The 19,273-nt window shown below is 45.3% G+C and overlaps 2 protein-coding genes across 3 annotated transcripts in view; one reads left to right on the top strand and one right to left on the bottom strand.

Annotated features, from left to right (window-relative positions):
- The window catches only part of KCNK12 (potassium two pore domain channel subfamily K member 12), a 28,820-nt gene extending 12,249 nt beyond the window's left edge, over positions 1–16,571 (bottom strand). The window contains exon 1 of one of the 2 annotated variants that reach the window (XM_071423349.1): positions 15,779–16,571. In XM_071423349.1, coding sequence (XP_071279450.1) covers positions 15,779–16,130 — 352 coding nt within the window. In that variant the 5' untranslated portion in view covers positions 16,131–16,571. The remainder of the gene's footprint in view (positions 1–15,778) is intronic. The other variant, XM_071423358.1, reaches the window with a different exon arrangement.
- MSH6 (mutS homolog 6) overlaps positions 15,916–19,273 on the top strand; it is a 124,899-nt gene continuing 121,541 nt past the window's right edge. Inside the window, exon 1 of the mRNA XM_071423285.1 lies at positions 15,916–16,022. The gene's annotated coding sequence lies outside the window, so the exon portion shown is untranslated. The remainder of the gene's footprint in view (positions 16,023–19,273) is intronic.

Raw genomic sequence — 19,273 nt, 5'->3', positions numbered from 1 at the left:
TCAAGGAGGTAAATATCAACACCAGACTATATAAACAGAAGTCTGTGAAGGAAAAGCATAGAGCATAATGAAATCATTACAGAGCATAAAGGAATAATTAAATCCAATTTATTACCATAACACACCTTTATAAACAGCAACAAGATAATATTGCCTATATAAAATGAGTTGAGATTGCTGCTTGAAGTCTCTTGATCTATTTTTGCGATGGCTGAATTTTTCTGGCTAGTTTATCTGTGCTCCCTTCCTACTGTGTTGATAGAGAATTTCCCACTGGTTGACAGAAGAATGTAAATGCTCATGACAAGTAAACTCAGATGTATCTTTTCAGTGACGTGAAGATGAATGAGGGAAGAGATGGTCCTACTCTCACAAGAAGAGATGGTCCTACTCTGGCAGGCTCAGAAACAGCTGTGTGCCAGCAAGTCAGCCCATACCTCACAATCTGAGTAACTTGATCTAGTGAAAGGTGTCCCTGCCCATGTGAACAGATAACCTTTCAACTCCCTTCCAAGCCAAACCATTCTCTGACTTTATGATCAAAAACATCACTGTAAAAAGAGTATTTTGTGTAAGAGTCAGTGAAAAACTTGCCCAGTATTACCAGAAAATATTACCAAAGAGGTCATAACATATTGCTTTCTGGACCCACTGTCTTCTCTCCACTTTGCAGTGTTAGCAAGACCACCTTTGAGAGCAGACCTCACAAAGCCTGCCATGGGCTCTGGGAAGTTCTCAGTTCCTTCTTCTCTGTGGGATGGACCTGTTCTCTGGATTGGGCTGGCTGCTAGCAGGACTCCTCTCATTTGATGATGCATATCCAAAAGTGCCTGGTCCTCAGAAGGAGCTAGGGAGCCTGTTGTGGTTGCCAGCTAGGGATACACAGCCAACTTGTTATGGAGAAGGCATCTGTTTGCCTGTGCCTTGTCAGCAAAGCACTTAAACATGTGCTTCACAGCAAGCATGTGAACATCACCATCAAAATAAACGGGTTTATTGTCACACATATGGCTAGACACATTTATTAATTAGCAAAAAAAAAGGAGATAGCAACAGTTTGGATCAAGCTGTAAATGTGCTGAAGCCTCTTACTATTTTCTGGTGATCATTCAAGAGAGGTGATGAAGTTTTATATTTTTGATGCTGTTTGTTTCATCAAGATTTTCTGAAGCAAAATGCTTCCAAAATTCAGTATGTAGCTAGGCAAGGTGAAAGGGCCCATCACAGCAATGAGAATGCTAAGAAATACATAAAACAGGCAAAAAATGAGGCTAGGCAAACAGTGAGTCATTTAGGTTGGAAAAGGCCTTTAAGACCATTGAGTCCAGCTGCTACCCCAGCGCTGCCAGGCCACCACTAAAACACATCCCTTAGGTCACAGCTGGCTGAGGGAAGCAGGCACGGGCTCTTCATGCAGGGTCTTCCTCTGCCAGCTGTGTTTGTCCCTTGGTGTCACCCCCAGCACGAGGAGTTGGTCCTGGTATGTTCTGACCCTCATCCCTGAGCTCAGCCCCTGCCCAAGGCTAAGAACACCCAATGCCTGGATGAAGCAAACTCATCAAGAACTGCCTATGAGTCCAACACAGTACAGGGAAAAAGCACAACAGGGCTTTGTGCTTTTCATGGCCCTGAGACACATCTCACAGGTGCCTTGGGGTTGACCTTGTGTGGCTCAGATGCAATATCTGAACCTCCCTCAGGCCAATTCTGTCCCACCAGCTCAGATACAAGCTCTAGGGCAGCATTAATTTCAGCTGGCTGATATTTCTCCTTCCCAAAGAGAATTAGCAGAGATGAGCTGATAAAAACTCTTTTCAGCAGTCTCTCATGGTTAAGTGCTGGCATTTAATGAGACCCTCATCCTGACTTGCATAACAGGTTTGTGGTTACAATTCTGCTCATCTGGAGCTTTAAATTACTTAAGCTGGGGATGGATTCAAGAGGTAGAACAGATGGACAAACTTGTGACATATGCTTCCTGTTGCTCTTGCTTTCTTTTCTTTTACCCACTTTCTTATGAGTAAAAGATGGTTGATGCCAGAAGACAGAGAGGAATAGCAGCTTTAGTACTTGTGAGCTCTTCTCTCAGTCAAATTACTTTGGCAATTACCTTGTCTTACAACATTTTGAGATTAAAGGGGGTGACAGTTTTGCGGTAAAGGATGTTTTTACTCAGAGATGCAATAAAGTTTTGGTCACTTCAAAAACTGAACACAAGGAAGTCACAGAAAACAGCACAAGAAAGGGCATAATGTGTCCCTGTCCCTTCCAGCCATCCTAGTTCTTTTTATAAGCCACAGGACTTCACTCACACAGGAGGTCAGCATGCTGGAGCAGTCATTTGAAATCCCAGAGTGAAACAGCACTTAGATCATCAGAGCACATCATCTCTATACTACTATATAACAACCATGTAGTTATATTTAAGGAAATCAAAAGAAACTTAAAATGGTTGAAAGTAACTTTTTAAACAAATGGCTCCTCAGAGACAACAGAAACAACTATAACCAGAACGCTGCTTCCAGAGGGAAAGAAGTTTTTGTAACATAAAGGCTAAGAGATGGTGGTTACAGAACACAGAGAAACAAAGAGCTACCAATTCTCATGTTTTCCTGCTTCCTGTCTTTTTCACACTTGCTTTACTTCATAGCTCTCCAATAGTCCTGGCTGGTCTGGACTGACACATAAACCACAGTATACACATATATAGGAACAAACATCCTGCTCTGAATTCCATGTTTGGGTTCTGGTGCTTCCTTCCACCCTTTCCCACCTGTTAGCATTTCATCATTATTTCCCCTGAGAATCACACCTGTATATTCCACAACTGCCTCTCATTTATTCTCTAGCTCCTTACCACCCAACATCCAGAAACTGTTGCCTTGGATACTGGGTCACAGCTCAGAGCTGACAAAACTGCTGCATCCAGAGCTTTTACCCAAGGAGCGGGAATACAACGAGTCAATTCTTCCAACTTCTGCATTTCCCGACTACAAATGAAAGACTTACTTTCCCTTTAATATCTTTCTCAACCTGCTTTACTAAAATACCCCTCTCTGGGCTCAAACAGTAAATTATTTTAGAGCTTTTTTATTGCAAAGCCTTTAATATAGAAGATGCTGTAAAATCCCACTTGATCTTATTTAGATTACTATCTGCAAACACCTCCTGAACAGCAGTGGTGTGTGCAGCACTGTGTGAATTAAGATCCCTTAAGCTGGACCTGTGCTATTTCTGAATAAATGAGATACAACTGCAGTTTTTAGGGCTGGCCTAACCTGTATCATACACAAGCTTGCAGTCCTTGGTTACCCATGTACTGGGGCAGATTTTCCATGGAGAAAATACTGAGTGACCATGCAAATAAGGACTGACTTCCATAATCATTCTCTCTATCCATTCATCCAAGAAAGAGCACCGTGATGAGCCCAATGAATGTAGTTAAAATGTAGCCTCTGCTGGTGCTCCTTGTTTCATTTCCACCTGAAAAACATCAATCAGTTGTTTGAGACAACTGCTACTCAAAGGGAGCCACGCTGGCAGAACAGAGCCAGGAGATGATTAATTGAACTTGAAGGAGTTGCAAAGAGCTGCAGGTGACCATTAGAGGCTTTCTACAGTACCAGTTTTATTCTATTTACACACAACAGTGATCAGGTTATTGGTTATCCAAAGTGCTGTGATGCCTTAGTGAACACCAGAATCAATCACCCTTGGCACTCCTGTGCTGGCCATGCTTTAAACCACAGGCTAAAAGGTCATGGCCACACATTCATTCCTCTTTGATGTATGTTGGTTTTAAAAAGAGATGACAGAATTGTAAGGAGGGTGAAGAGAGGACCCCAAAACCTGAGGAGAGGTTGGCATGTGTGAAACAGCCAATGTATTTAGGGTGAAGGATATGCTGGACTGAGAAGAGTAAGGGTGAGGTTTCACCTCAGGAACCTCAACTGTTGCCACCTTGATGGGGTCCAAGGCACTGGGGGTGATCCCAAAGAAACCTCAGGGAAGGAGAGAGGAATAACCTCCTCAAAACCTGGCTGCTCAGGAATGTTTAACTTCTCCTGGCAGCAGGTTTCCCAAGGGTGTTTTTCTAAGCTGACATCTTCTAGCTGAGCTTTCCAAGAAAGATCTTCAGTCTCTAGTGGGTACTTAGCAGGCACAGTAATCAGCTCAAGTGGCCTAACTTTTGTATGTTTGAGTGATACATGGCCCTTAAAAAGATAAACACTGGGGCTTCAGCTTCAGCACCAGCAGCAGTACTCCTGCTCTGTTCACTCAGCAGAAGTAGGAAAGCTTTTTTCCTCAGCTGAACTGCAGGTTGCCCTTGCTGTGTACAGCCTGCAAAGGAAGTGCACATCAAAGACCAACCAAACAAGCCCACCCTTGCTCACTATAGATGCCATTATCCTGAAGACAAAACCCAATAAATACAGAAGGAGGTCTGCTGGAGCTGCTTTGGCACAGCACCAAGCCAAGGAAGGAGCAGAAGTGTCTCTAAAGCAGTTTTATGCTTCCCTGGCTGGGGCCAGCTGCTCTTTATACACCTTGTACAAGCAAATGGGGACTGACTTGTGCCAAGCCATCAGTGTTGCCAGCTGAGCAGCAGCTCTGGCCCAAGGTCCTGCTAAGCAGGCCCCCCTGAAGAGGGAATACCTGGGGAGAGTCACAGGCTTGAGACTCAAAATCTTTGGCAAGCTTATGTTCAGTTTTCTGCCTAATCCTACTGCGACAGAAGATGGTTTTGAATGAGGGACAGGGAGCCTCCCCTAAAAGGAGATGGTGGAGAATAAAGATCAGAGAAGGATGAAAATCAGGAGCAGGAATTCAAATTACACAAAGAAAAAGAAAGTCAAGACCTAAAAGCTGGCACTATTCTTGCTGAATTGACTTTAAAGGGATGGATGTGTCCTGTGGCGTGACAATCTCCCTTCTTTATTAACATGTTGTCCATAAACTTTCTTTCAATACTTAAGGTTTTATTGTTCTTATAAATAATAGAATCTTCTTGTCTGCTAAACTCTTGGGGCCAGTCTATGGCTTACAATCATAAAAATCAAGACTGAAATTATTTTCTTCATTTTATACTGCCTTTCTTGGACGAATCTTCAGCAAGATTCCACTAAATGTCCTCCTGTTTGTCAGTTATCCTGCCCCCTTGGCACAGCCAAAGCACCCTAATGGCTTGTTAAAACACAAAGAATATGGGCTGGTGTTGCTTAAATTAGTCCTAAACCACCTCACAAAGGAGGACTTCCAGAAAAAGGAGATGAGAGCAGGATGTTCTTCCCTTTGGTGGCAGCCTGTCTCCTTGTACATTGATCTAAACCAGCCCAGAGCTGCTTCCTGTGGCTGCCTCCACTCTGATGATTGCACGGTCCTGTCTCTGGCTTGTTTTCTTTTCTTATCCTAACAGCTGGGGAAAACCATTTTACTATAATCTTCTCTGAAATGGTGGTGGTGATAATAACAGAAAAATATATCTCACATGCTCCACAGTTGTTTGACAAAGTTGTATCACTGTGAGAAAACCCCTCTCCTTTGCACTACAGGCTCAGGGTCTTCACACTGTCACATTAGCAGGTGTCAGGGAGGGCATCAAACCCCTGCTCATGATCCAGGCTGTGTGAACAAGCATCTGCCTTGGCTCACTGCACTGCCCAGAATCACCTAAAGCACAGGGGTGTCACTGTCATGTTTTCTGGAAAAATCCCTTTGCCAGGATTTCTTCTCCTGGGAAGCTGAGAAGCCTCGGAGAAAAATGAAAACAATAATTATCTGACCTGCTTCTCCTGTGTTTTGCTGCTTTGGAATGTGTTTGGAGATTGTTTACCAACAGATGATTGTTTCATTGGTTTCATGTGAATTGTTTTTACAATGACCAATCACGGTCAGGCTGTGTCAGGACTCTGGAAGGAGTCACCAGTTTTCATTATTATTCTTTGTAACATTCTGTCTGTGTCCTTTCTCTATTCTTTAGTAAAGTTTTAGTTTAGTATTCTTTAATATAATATAATATCATAGAATAATAAATTAGCCTTCTAGGAACATGGAGTCAGATTCATCAATTCCTCCTTCATCCTGGGGACCCTGAAAATACCAGACAGAGGTTTCTGCAACACCACCAGACACAGGAAACACCCCTGCATTTAGAGTAACTGCTTTAAAAAACACACAGAAAACAAAAGCATGGTAACCAGGAAATAGATGAAGTGTGGCTCAGTAACCATGGATATACACAACAGTGGAGCTCATGGACCCCAAGAATCACCAATTCCTTCTTGCTCTTAAGATCTGTCCCATCTCTGAAGCAATTCTCTGCCACCTCCTCTGACCTTCCTACAGTCTTCATGCAGCTGATGATTCTAGGTGAATATTGTTCCAAAAGTAGATTTCTGTTGCAATTATAATTTCTCATCCTTTAAAGCTGCTTCCATTCTTATTTCCCTATGTGTTTTTGAGAATGTTTTTTTGTGTGGATGATTGTGTCTCTAAGCAACACCCTAACAGAAAAAAGCTTATGCCCTATCATTTGAAACGTTAGCATTCACACATGCTTTTGATATTTATTGAAACTTGCAGTTGCATTTCAGATGTCTATGTACACCCAAGGTTGAGCCTTTTTAATTTTTTTTCTGAACACCAAGTGAAAAAGAATAATGGCATCCAGATTTTGTTATATTCTTGAGATATTATTGGCTTCTAAAGAATACTTGCACATGTACTGTCACTTCAGTGCCAGTACATCTGACAATACTTCTCCTTTCAGGCTAAGAAGCAGCATTATCTAGATTTCACAAGTGATCTAAGTCATATTTCCCAGCATAAGAAATCTGATAGAAGATGTCACTCGTGGGCTTTCTGAGCCTTGCAGATGGGAAAGGTTCTGTTCCATGGTTATACTGTTGGCTTATCTTTTGACTGGATTAAACAACAGACTTGTGGCATATTTTTTCTTCTGCCACTGGTGATTGTGTAGGTAGGTGTTCAGAGAACATCTGTTTCTTCATAGTTGTCTCAGCTATTCTGCTTTACAAAGAGTTTGGCTTTAAAGATGTACCCAAGGGATAAAAAGGCCCTAAACATGAAAACATCCTTTCCACTGTTAGGCCTGTTTTTTGTTTGTTTGGTTGTTTTCAAATCTCTGTACAAACTTCCACAGTTACAATTTAATGAAAAAAACTCCGATAAACCTACCTGGGCTTCTTAATGGTTCAAATATACCTTCATGGGTCCCTTATTTTAACAAGCTTCAGCTAAAAGCAAAGAGCAAATTCTCAAGCATCTTTCTGCTCAGGCAGCTCTTCCAATCCATTCATGAAGGCAGAAAGACCTGATTTTAAGTTACTGTAACAGAAATAGAGGGTGACAGAACTGCTGACTAACCAGTTATTTCCCATTTTCTACTTCTTCATTTAACTCTTCCTTCCTTAGTATGCATTTCCCTTGACTATTTTTAAATTTAATGGTACTGAACAACTCCACCACACTACCAAGACAATTTTGAGCTCATATTTTATCTGGGATTTTCCTGGTCCTCACAGCTCTGCCAGTAGCAGCTTTTATAAACTAACAAATCATCATATCAAACAGCTTGTTTCTGCCTCCCTTGTGAAAATCACAACTTGGGTTTAAGACCTTTACACTGCTGTCACTCCCTCCTATTTCCATCAGGCTTAAAGCAGACCTGACTCCATGCACATTGAGCATGAATGTGTTTTTTGTTTGACCTCAGGAGAGAAATATATTGCTTCCACAATTCTCAGGCTGAGCAACAAGATGACAGAATATATAATGATGAATAACCAAAGGCATTTTATCTGGCTTTAACTGAAATTTACTGAATTAGTTCCTCACTCAGCTCTTGCATGGACAAATTTCTTCTAGCTGCAGCTTCTGCCGTGATTAAATTTGCCTGTGTAAGACTCGAGAATGATTGGGAAACATTTGGCAAATAATTTCTAAAGGGGAAGAAGCTGCAGTGGAACAAGCTCAGAAAGGTTCAAATCCAGTGAGGACTTGCTGTGGGGCTACAACTCTTTTCAAGGTATTTCTGCCTCTTTCATGCACTTATTATGGAATTTTAAGCATGAGCAATAGCAGTGCTCACCCACAATAACTAATCCTGTATGTTAACATCAAACCATTCAATTTCTTATCTTATTCCACTCCAAAGCTTTAATTACTTGTAAAGGCTGCTAATGCTTTGCTTTGTCTAATGCAATTAGATTTAATTTTCATTCTACTTCTCATTTGATTCAAGAAAGATTGTACTGAAACCTTCCCATGTCTAGGTGTACCAGCCAGTGCCATCAACAGACCCACTGAGCTCAGGGGGATGTATTTTACATGGTAATAACAAGTGCATTTGTTTTATAAACCTGGTGTGCCAATAAAGCACCTAAGGCAGGATTTCCTAAAGCTCTGCAGACTGGTCTGCTATTGACTTCAGCAGAAATAGGCTATTGAGGAGGTATTTTATTTGTCTGGATTGCTATGCAATTGCCCCTTGGATTATAGCTCTGTTTGTTACTAGAGTGTTTTTATTCACAAAAGGTTTTTATTGTCACTTCAAATATTTATTGTGCTCAGGAGGACTTTTCACATTTCAAATGTTCACCAGCATGAACCCTAATTTTAGACCTTAAACATCTTTTCCCAAAATGCCCTGAGATAAGCACTTGGTGCTGACACACTACAAAAACTGTCTCATTTGATATAGGTAAGCAAGGCTTATTCAGATCATGGCCAAAGGCTAAGTTTTCAATAATACCAAGCTGTTTCAGTCTAAAAATTGCATATGAAATGTTCTGAGCTGTTTTTCTGTTGCTCTAACCCTGATGCCACTATGGCAAGAGGCAAAATTCTCTTTGACTTAACAGCTTTAAAGATAAGGTAATCCTGCATTCATTAAAATGAAGAAATGACAATTGTATTTTCCAGCACACTGCCAGCAGCAGGTAATGTTACACGAAGTTAATTGTCAACAGAACTACCTTGTAATTGTTTTCCTCTTCTCTCCACGATGAAGAGCAATTAAAGCTTGCATAAAAACAAGACACTGTACTGGCAAAGATGACCCTGTGGTACAAGTGAGAAAAAATTATGACGTGCATATGATCTGTGTCAAACTGAAGACAATGAGAGAAGGAGGAAACAAACCAAGAAAGAAATGAGGGTCAATAGCAGGATTAACACTAGGGAAAGGAGATGAGGGTGATGAGGAACAGGGAGAAGCTGTAAAGCTTTACTTCTGACTTCTTTGGTAGTCCTGACGTGAAAGACTGTAAAGTCAGCAAACAAATATCTGAAAGTTAATCAAGCAAACAAATCATCAGTAGAGAAGGGCATACTAATTGGAGGAGGGCAGGAGAAGCTGGAGAAGCTCAGGCTGGGAAAGGCAGGTGAGCAGCAGCAGTGGATAAGCACTATGAGAAGGAAAGGGGGAATATCCCCAGGAGAACAAAGTGGGGAAGGCTCCAGGGGTGGCAGGGCTCCATGGGAACCAGGCCACAGAGCTTCAAGCAGGATTTGGCTTTATGAGCCTGCAGCAAACAGGGCAGCTGATAAGCCCAGTAATTATGATCCCTCTCAGCTACCACAGGCACCATCCCTGGCTCACAGGGAGGTTGCTTGGTAATGGAGACGGACTGGCTGGAGCCTCAGGGGATGGAGAGCTGTCAGAGGGTGCTTGGGCACACCAGAGTCTGCTCTGCAACCACAGCTACAAGCTCCTGCAAATGCACAGGGAAATAAAATAGAGGTATCTGCAGGACTGTCACCAAAGACCAAATGGAACGTTCTGCTAAGCAGGAGGTACCTGCTCACCAAGCAGGCATTGCTCCTTCAGTGACCCAAGCTAGATGCAAAAAGGGAGAATCCATGACTACAAACTCCAGCTGGTCTTTATTTTGAACCTGAACCAGCACCTGGTAAGTCAGTATAAAAATCTCCCCTGGCTTCTGAGATGCTGGACCATATCTCATGTAAGGCTGGGCAAAATTTGGCTTTTGCATGACTGTTCTACAAAGCTGTGGTGCTTGACATTTAATTTTGAGACCCCACATTTCAGTGCTCCAGCTGACACCTCAAACTCCACAGCCACGGCAAAAAGAAATGCAATTTGTTTGTCCTTGACTTCTCCATCTGTTACTGATGTTAATGTTTTGAAACATTTAGCTAGGGGTTAATGTTAAAGAAACATCTGACACGTTTAGATTAATTAATCTGAATTGAAATGCTCTGTAGAGATCATTCAGTTTAGATGGCCAAAGCACAGTGAAAGCTTAATTTTCTGTGGCTGGCATAACCCTACAGGGGCAGGCAAACCCTAAGAAGCACTGAAATTAAAGAAATATTTTCTTTTTCTTTTTTTTTTAATTTTATGAAGAGTTTTATTTCAAGTATTTGGGTTTCTCCCTCCTGCCTTCTAGAATAAAATCACAACAAATTTAGGATAAAAATGATTTAATCATGACCCTTCAGTGGGGACTCCTCAAGTCACCTGTGTAATTACATGGATGTATTCCAAGTAAAGATTTATGTTGCTGCTCTCAACTACAAGAAAGCAAGCTGTGATTTAGATTACTTTTCTGCTTGGAGCACCCAACCTATGCCCACACACTTAGGAAATTCCTATCAGTGGCACCCAAAGAAGTTAATACTCCCATGCAGCTATGGCAAGCAGAAAACATTGCTATGGTGACAGTACTTCATCTGAGGAAAATCAGTGTAGGATCAGAACTCTCCACAGAAATATGCTGGCCATTGACCTGCTGCCCTCTGAGCCTCTTGCTCTCTGTTCTTTATCGAGATTGCCCAAGTGAGAAAATAACTCAGAAATCCACAGGCACATTGATCAAAGCATGAAGGAATCAGATCTGCCTCAAACATCCTCTCATTCTGCCTGCAGATTGTGTATAGGATGGCAAAGACAAATAACCTGACACTGCAGGTTAATAACACTGCTGGCTCTTCCAGCTGCTTTCTCATTCAGTTTTGTTTGATTATTTCTTAACTTGAGGAAGGTCAGATCTGGAGGCTACTCCCCCCTAATCTGAAACCTGGGCAAAAGCTGCCTGTACAAGCCCCAGGGAAGTGCAGAGCCCTGAGGAGGTAGCACTGCTGCTGATCAGGTGCACACCCTGGTCTGGCTGTCACCTGTTGGTTGGGCTGCCTGCAGGGAGAGCAGGCAGCCAGAACCTCCTGTGGCTGCAGCTCGAATTCACATCCTGGAATACAACAGTGAAGAAGATGGGACAAATAGATTTGCCCCTTCAACCTTCAGACCACCTTGGTTACTTGTGGCATTTCTCACCAAACTATCCTCTGTAGTGCCTGCCCTCACAGATTGCTCTCAACCCCTGGCTCCTGGCAGCGCAGTTCAACACCTCTCCTGTGCTTACTGAGCTGTCCAAAGGTGCCTTGCACGTCACTTCCATTAAATTATCACCTGCAGAGCATCTGGACTGGCAGATATTCTCACAGGACTATGGTACAGAGCCAGAGGGTACTTCAGGAGTGAGTGGTTATGGTGCTTAGGCTGTGGAGCACAAGCAGAAATGCTGTGCTGGGTGTGCTGGTCCCTGCAGAGGAGCCAGAGAGAAGAAAGTCTAACCCAGCTGACATCCCAAGCAAGGAGAAAACCTCTGCCAGAGCCAGTGAGATGGCAGAAAACACAGAATGATGTGTCTTTTATGAGCAGAGGATGCCCCCATCCCTTTGGGTGGAGTTGTCAGTCCACAGGAATATTGAGTAATTTAACAGGATACCTCAGGGATAAGGCAAGTATGAATAGTCCTGCTCACTCCTACACACTGTGTCCCCAACACCTGTAACCTCTGCACAGCTGTACAGAGAGAAGATCCCTGCTTCCCTTCTTCCCAGAGGCATTTCACAAGCACACATAACCCGGACTTGTTCCATCCCCAAATCATCTGCCCACAGTAAAGGTGCTATAAAAATATTTTATTGAAAAAATCACTTTTATATATCAGAGTACTTCATGTGACCTCATTTTTTAATGCCTGGTATGGATTTCTATAAATCAAATTCTATCATTTGATTTTTGAAACAGGTACTTACACATAAGAAGCTTAGAATCCCATTTAAATGGGTCTATGTTTCAAAATGTTTTACTATACAGGCACCTAAGATTTATTCTAACCCTTAAGAGAGGAAAAAAAAATCTGGATACAAAGTCTAGACTCATGGACTGAGTCAGAAATCCAGATCTTCAGGCATTCCAGAGTTGCCTGGTGTGCTAGGCAGAATAAATCTCTGCTACCAGAATACAGGGAAAGCTAGGACTGATTATACCTGCATCTGTAACATTTTTACCAGAGAGAAATCTGGTTATACTTTTGCTTTCAGTCTTTAACAAAGTGCTGGGTACTTTGGTGGTTTGCATTTGGGGGAGGAAGGAAAAAACTCAACTGAAAGCCAAAGTCTACAGTCAGTTGGACCAAAGAATCAAGAATAAATTTCACCTAGCTGCTCCTTAAAGAAATCAGAATAATAATAATAGCCTAAAAACCCAGTACCTTTTGGAGTGCAAAATAATGACTGAATAAATGGTGTAGCTTGATAGCAAGCAATCAGAAGTTAGACTGAAGGATTTTCTTACATAGCTCTGAAAATCTAGATGTGTCTAATGAAAACAGACTCAACATTTCATTATTCAAGCACAAACAATACAGTAATAAAAACTGAATGACCAGAGTGCTATCAAGAGGGTGTTTTATGGACTGCAAGCCACACACTTTGTGGGCTATTCAGGAAAATGCTTTAAAATTACAATTTCAACTCTCATTTCTTAAAGACCCCATTAACATGTTTCTCACCCAGACTGTTTGATTGTGTTCCTGAGGATTTAGGGAAGTGCAGAACTGCAGCCAAGGAGGCACCTAAGAGAGGGAAGCTGCTTGGCTCTGCAGAGGGCCTGCTCAAGGAGTGTGGATGGAACGGTTCTCTCCCAGCCTGGCTACTCCAAACCCTTGTGTTCACAGAAGGATGAAGAACTTGGAAGGAAAGATGAGTCTTTCTCAGCTCAGCTCACACAAACTCCAGGAGGACTTGCAGCCCTGTGCCTGGATTTCAATGGATTTCAATGTATTTCTATGTATTTCAATGTATTTTTATGTATTTCTATGTATTTCTATGTATTTCAATGCCTACATGAGAAAGATTTAGTAGTTTTATTAAACGTGTTGAGAACAGAGCGCGGGTTTGACATAGCGAGATTCCTGCGAGTTGGGATCCTCTACAGAGGAGAAGCTGAGTAACCTGGGGGTGATTTACCCTTGAGAGACATTGAGTATACTTGCTGTTTGCTAAGCAGTGAGTAAGGAAGCTTTCCACCACCTCACTAGGATGGTGCTGTGTTTAGCTGGAGTAATAAAGTTGCTTTGACACACGTAACTGATGAAGCTGTGGAGGAAGGAAAGCTGTTTTGACTCTGCATGTCTGGTAGTTCTTGGCAAGGCTGGGTAAAAACAGCATTCTTGTCAATTAAGCACGACAGGAAAGCAAATCAAACTGCTCAGAGCCAGGATAACGTGGTGTGTGAGCTGACAGTGGAATCAAAGGTAGTCCAGGTGGGTAGGTACATAAATGAACTGGCTAGGAGGGAAAATTGGACCTTGAAAGAATGGCTTTGGAGCTGCTCACCCAGGGACATCTCACTGCCCTGCCATTTGGTTTCTCTCATGCTTGGGACCATGGGCCAGACAGCTTTGTGCACACTTGACTAAGAGCACAGTGTCATGTTTTAGTGGAACAGCTAGTTAGTTAATTCATGGGGTTTTCTCACTTTTGCTAGGCAGAACTGCCAAAAATATCTGAATACAACTGTGTGGTGGAAGAAACCCTGCTGCAGCTGAGCTCTTTGTGGGCTCTGCCTCTGTGAGCTGCAGCACCTTGAACAGGCACACGAAGAGAAGCACTGAGGTGGGGGCAGCAGTTTCCTCTTCATCTGCAGGGGATGTACATATGAAATGTACACAGTGAAAGCCATGCTGGGATGGAGCACAGCAGCCTTGGGATGCTGGGACTCTGGCAGACACTGCTCCTGCCAGGCTGTGCAGTTTGGCACCCCTAGCTCTGCCACGGCCTTTGCATTGCCCACAGGCACAACTCAGCCTGCATCTCCTCACTCAGAGCTCTCTGAGCTCACACCAAGTAGTCTGAGCAATCCAGGAGAAAGCACTGCCAGGCAGCATTCCAAGAGAAGGTACGACTTGTCAGAACCCAGACTTTGTTGCACATCACAAAAAAACCCCAGTTTTCAGCCCCCACCTCGCATGTGAGCAGTGACATTACTGACTCCAAGGAGAAAGCACTCGGTTGGTTTTTATGGGAAACACAACTCCTGGCTCTGCCAGTTACACCTCTCACCCGGCAAAACCCCTGCTGAGCTCCTCAGTCCCTCTGCCCAGGTACAAAATAACTGCAGGCAAGGCAATGAAGTGGAGAGGAAACAAATGCAAAGTAAGAGGAAACATCTTACATTTCAATGACCTCAGAGAGCAGAAGCCAGAGTTGGCAGGAAAGCAATGTGTTTACACATCACCTGAAGATTTCTGTTTGTCACAGCAGGTGTAATGAAAGAATGGGTTTGTTAAAACATTGGCTTTTTTTGTTCACTCCTTCAGATCAGTCAAAATAATCTCTTTTAAAGATACGTCCCTGTGATGGAGAAAGCTTAATGCTTAATTAAAATGGTGCTTTACATTTGGACCGGGCTACCAAATGTAATTGCAAAACAAAAGGTAACTGGATTTTTCAATGCAAAAAGTAACAGTACCTGACAACACTGCTGTACTCACCATCACGACTCCATTATACGGATTAGTCATTATTGATAAAACATTTTCCATACCTAATGAATGCAAACGCAATAACGAGCTGTGAGTTTCTTCCTCTACAATAAATGGAAAACACAACATTTATGCTCAGAAGACACCTGGATTCTTACAGAACTTAAAAACTGGCAAAGACTGCTAAGATCTCGTATTCAGGGACAGGGTTTCTCAAGCAATAGTCCAGGAGCAGTAGACAGACACAGAGTTTAAAAAAAATAAAAAATCCTCCCACCATAACTCATCATTTGCTTTAAAAAGTGCTGCTCTTCCTAAACACCTATGGGATAGGAAAAACTGCAGCCGGCTGCAGCGATACGCGGAGAACGCTGTATTGTGCTACAGCTGGAAGACAGCGACTTCGCGTCTTTAAACACACACGCATCCTAACTTTGCCAGCAGTTAAAGCCGGTACCAAGTTGAGCGGTGAAAGCTTTTCTCTCGTTCAGCATCTCCATCAGCCCGCTACTGCCGGCCCCCGCGCCGCCTCTCCCGGTACCGAGCGCATCCCGGCGCCGCCAGCGCTACTCGGGCAGCCGCCAGCTCCGTCCGCTCCCTCGGGCCGGCAGAAAGAAGTAGCCCAGCCGCCGGCAGCAGAAGTTTGCAGGGGAGGGATGGAGCTCCCGCAGCCGCGACGGCCGGCGCTGCTGCGAGCCCGCGGGAGCCGGAGCGCTGCGGGGCGGGAGCAGCGCCGGTCCCGGATCCGTGCAGCGGGATGAGGGGGATTGGAGGGGACCGCGACCCCCGGGACGGGAGTTCAGCGGGGACAGAGCGACCCGGAGGCGCTGCGAAGCCCCGGTTGCCACAGCAACGCGGCGGCGCCTCTCCCCAAACTTTGGTCGCTATAACGACGGGGCCGTGGCCGCGGCATCCCCCGGACGGGCGGGTCCGCTCCGCGGGGCCGTCGGGGCGGCGCTCACCTATGGTGGAGACCACGGTGCCCACGAAGTAGAAGGCGCCGGGGAAGTCCCAGCGGGGCCGCAGGGCGTCGACGCGGATGCCCGCGGCCATGGCCGCCTCGTAGCTCCGCAGGAAGGCGCGCAGCTCCGGCAGGCTGATGTTGAAGATGCGGCTGAAGTTGTGCAGGGTCCGGTTCCAGCGGAGCTGCGCCGCCGCCTCCGACGGGCTCTCGAGGGCCGAGAAGACGGTGGCGCCGGCGCTCAGGTACGCCGCGATGAGGGCGGCCAGCAGCAGGAACCGCCCGTTGTCCTCGTTGAGGGGCGCCAGGCGCCGCCGGCGGCAGGAGCCCACCGCCCCCCGCGGGGGCATCATCCGGTGCGCGGCGCGGCGGGCGCGGCGGGCGGCGGGCGGCCCCCGGCGGGGGGCGCGGGCATGGGGCGGCGCTGCGCGGAGCCCGGCGCGGCGGCGGCGGCGGCTTCGCTGCAGGGGCCGCGGCTCTGAGTCATCCCCCGGCGGGGCTGCCCGCCCGCCTGGCGACGGCGGCGCCCCGGGGCCGTCGGCCTCGCCCGCCCGCCCTGGGCCCCGGGGCCGCGGGCAGCAGCGGCGCGGGCTGGGCGGCGCGCACCGCCCGGCTCGCTCTGGCCATGCGGGGCGGCGGCGGCGGCGGCCCCGCCGCGGGGGAGACGCCGCGGGGAGGCGGAGGCGGAGGCTCCGCGCGGCGCCCGGTCGACGGCGGGCGGAGGGCGGGAGCGTGCGGCGCGTCCCCCGGGGAGCCGCATCCCCGGCGGGGAGGCTCCCGCAGCCCCGCTGCCGCCGCCCGCCCGCCCGGGCCGGGCCGCTGGAGCCGCCGCTGCCGCGCCCCCGGGGGCCGCCGCGCCCGGCCCCGGGGAGGGATGGGGCGGGACAGAGACGCCCTGCCTTGCCCTTCCCTTCCCTTCCCTTCCCTTCCCTTCCCTTCCCTTCCCTTCCCTTCCCTTCCCTTCCCTTCCCTTCCCTTCCCTTCCCTTCCCTTCCCTTCCCTTCCCTTCCCTTCCCTTCCCTTCCCTTCCCTTCCCTTCCCTTCCCTTCCCTTCCCTTCCCTTCCCTTCCCTTCCCTTCCCTTCCCTCTTTTCCCCAGTTCTCCGCTCCCACCGCGGCACCGGCCGGGCCCGGGGGCGCGCTGGTCCCTCGCCATGTGTGGGATGCGCCGCGGCCGCTGCGGGGGTGGTTTGGCTTCAAAAGCTTTCCTGTACGCCCGGTGCCGAGAGGGTGTTTGTGAGGGAGTTGGTGGTGGTCGGTGGAGCGCTAATTACTTAATTTCAGCCATTTCTGGATGAAGGAATGGTTGTTTCTGATCTGACTCCTCAGAGGTAGACCCAAGAAAATGATACATTTTGGGTTCAGTGCCAAATCCCCATTTAATCTTAGCTGGTGTCTGAAAAGTGATTTTTCTCCTCCTAAGATGTTGGATTCTGTCTTTGCTGTTTGCCTTGGAACAAACACTGTAGCCTTTCTTATCTGTTATGCTGCAGTAAGAACTGCAGTCCTTTCCTGGGAGACTTGAAGTAAATAATTACATTCGTATTTTTTAAATAAAATGAGAATTCTCGCTGATAAAGTATGGCAAAGAGGATGGGAGTGATGCCAGTCCTGCAAACATATGTGTAGGGGTTGATAACACGTGTAGGAAAGATCTGGGCTTGGAGGAGGAAATGCTCCCCACAATTTACAGTTGCCAGTGTCAGTCTCACTGGGATGGGAGCTTGTGCCCTGGTTTATGGGTTTTTTTAGCCTAGGTTCTATTTTTTCTTTTCTTTTTTTCTTTTTTTTTCATCTACAGGAAAATATTTGCTGCCTCTTGGTAGCTACATGATGTCTTTTAGCAAAGGGCTATTTGCCATCACTAGAACATCTCCATAGCTTCACACATTTAATTCTTATTTTGGATCTGAGAGATTTTGCTTTGCCATGAGATTTCACATTATTGGCAGTTATATCTTGGCCACCACATCCATAGCAGGAGAACTTCCTCCCTTTCTAACACACTGTTCATACTTGTCGGGTGAAGAAAACTGCTTGGGTTGACACCTATGCTTCCTAGGAACATGTCTAATAGAAGTATCATGTTTTGATAGCCACTAACATCTCTAAACTTTGGGGTTTTGCTGTTATTGCTGTTGTGCTAAAGCATTTTGTTCAGTAGAGGTGAAAGTGTCTAGAAGTATCAAAGAAGATTTCCAATCTCCTTTTGTGCTCAAGGCGACCAATACCACATGCAACCCTTAAGAAAAAAAGTGTCTCCTATTTCAAAGTGTCAGTTGTGTCCCGTTATAAATACTAAAACTGAATAAAAATAAAAAAAATTAAACCAATAAATCACAAACCCAATAGCTGGGGAAAGCAATAGCAGATCTCAAGGACACAAAAAAAAGAAAAACAGTGGGAAATTATATCAGACCTGATCAAAAGACCATTGGCATGAGTGGAAAGTCTCCTATAGATGGTCAAGGGCTTAAAAGGTCAGAAATGGGCCATTTAGTGCCAATGACCATAGTTGGAAATAATTTCCACTGTGGTAATCCAGGAATGATTACATGCAATCCACTGTGTCAGATGATGTAAAACTAAGCTCATTTACCTGAATTTGCAGGAATTTTGTTGCTGCAGATGGATATCACTAGATTCCTGGTGTTTTTGTGTTTGCAGGGAAAGTTTTTGTTTTTGTTTAGGCATTTTGTTTGGTTGGTTTGGTTTTTTGGTTTTGTTTTGTTTGGTTGGTTGGTTTTGTTGCTTTTTTTCACTGTTGGGAACCTTATTAAATGAGGGTTCAGTTCTCTGGAGTTGTCAGCAATTTCACCTACTGTGAGAGGCCCCTGATGTTTTTAGAGAGAAGCCAGTTAGCAAAGTTTGTGTAACTCGTACCTGTCACCATGCCATGCATTGTGCCCTCCTGGGGATGGTTTCCCCTAGATGGGGAGTGGAAAATTGGCCATTTCCTTGGGTGACAGGACAGTTTCCAAGCAGCAGAAGCTGACTGCCTCTGGAGTCTGAGTTGGCCTCTCTGGAGATGTCCTGCCAGGGAAAGGATGATGCTGGTGGGATGCTGATTAGCTTGAGGAATCACCTCATGGATATGAAAGCCTACCCAGTAACTTTCCATGAGGAAAAAAGCTCAGCTGAAGCAGCAAGGGATGTGGTTTAGCTGCTTCAGCATGGACAAGATTGTATTTCCAGCATCACCGAATCATGGTTTCTAAGAATTCGAGCTGTTGACAGATTTTTCAAAATGTTTTGACAACTCATTTCGCTAAGATTTTTTTACTTGGAGTCTTGAAAATTTGTCACCATTTTGCAGAAATACTTAAAGTTTTTTTTTGGCTATAAAGCTAGGGGGAAAATGTTGGTTTGTTTTTTTTTTTTTTTTCATTAAAGTCCCACTGAAAATGTTTGGTCCTTTCCAAAGTAACTGGCTCCTGGAAAAACTCCATTAACTAGATAAAAAATCTTCCAGAGCTGTGACTTAAAGGAAGGTCATG

This window comes from Agelaius tricolor, unplaced genomic scaffold (genome assembly GCF_023055355.1).
Source record: "Agelaius tricolor isolate 1412-34295 unplaced genomic scaffold, bAgeTri1.0.p SCAF_1, whole genome shotgun sequence".
Taxonomy (NCBI): domain Eukaryota; kingdom Metazoa; phylum Chordata; class Aves; order Passeriformes; family Icteridae; genus Agelaius; species Agelaius tricolor.
This window is presented reverse-complemented; position numbering and strand designations above follow the sequence as displayed.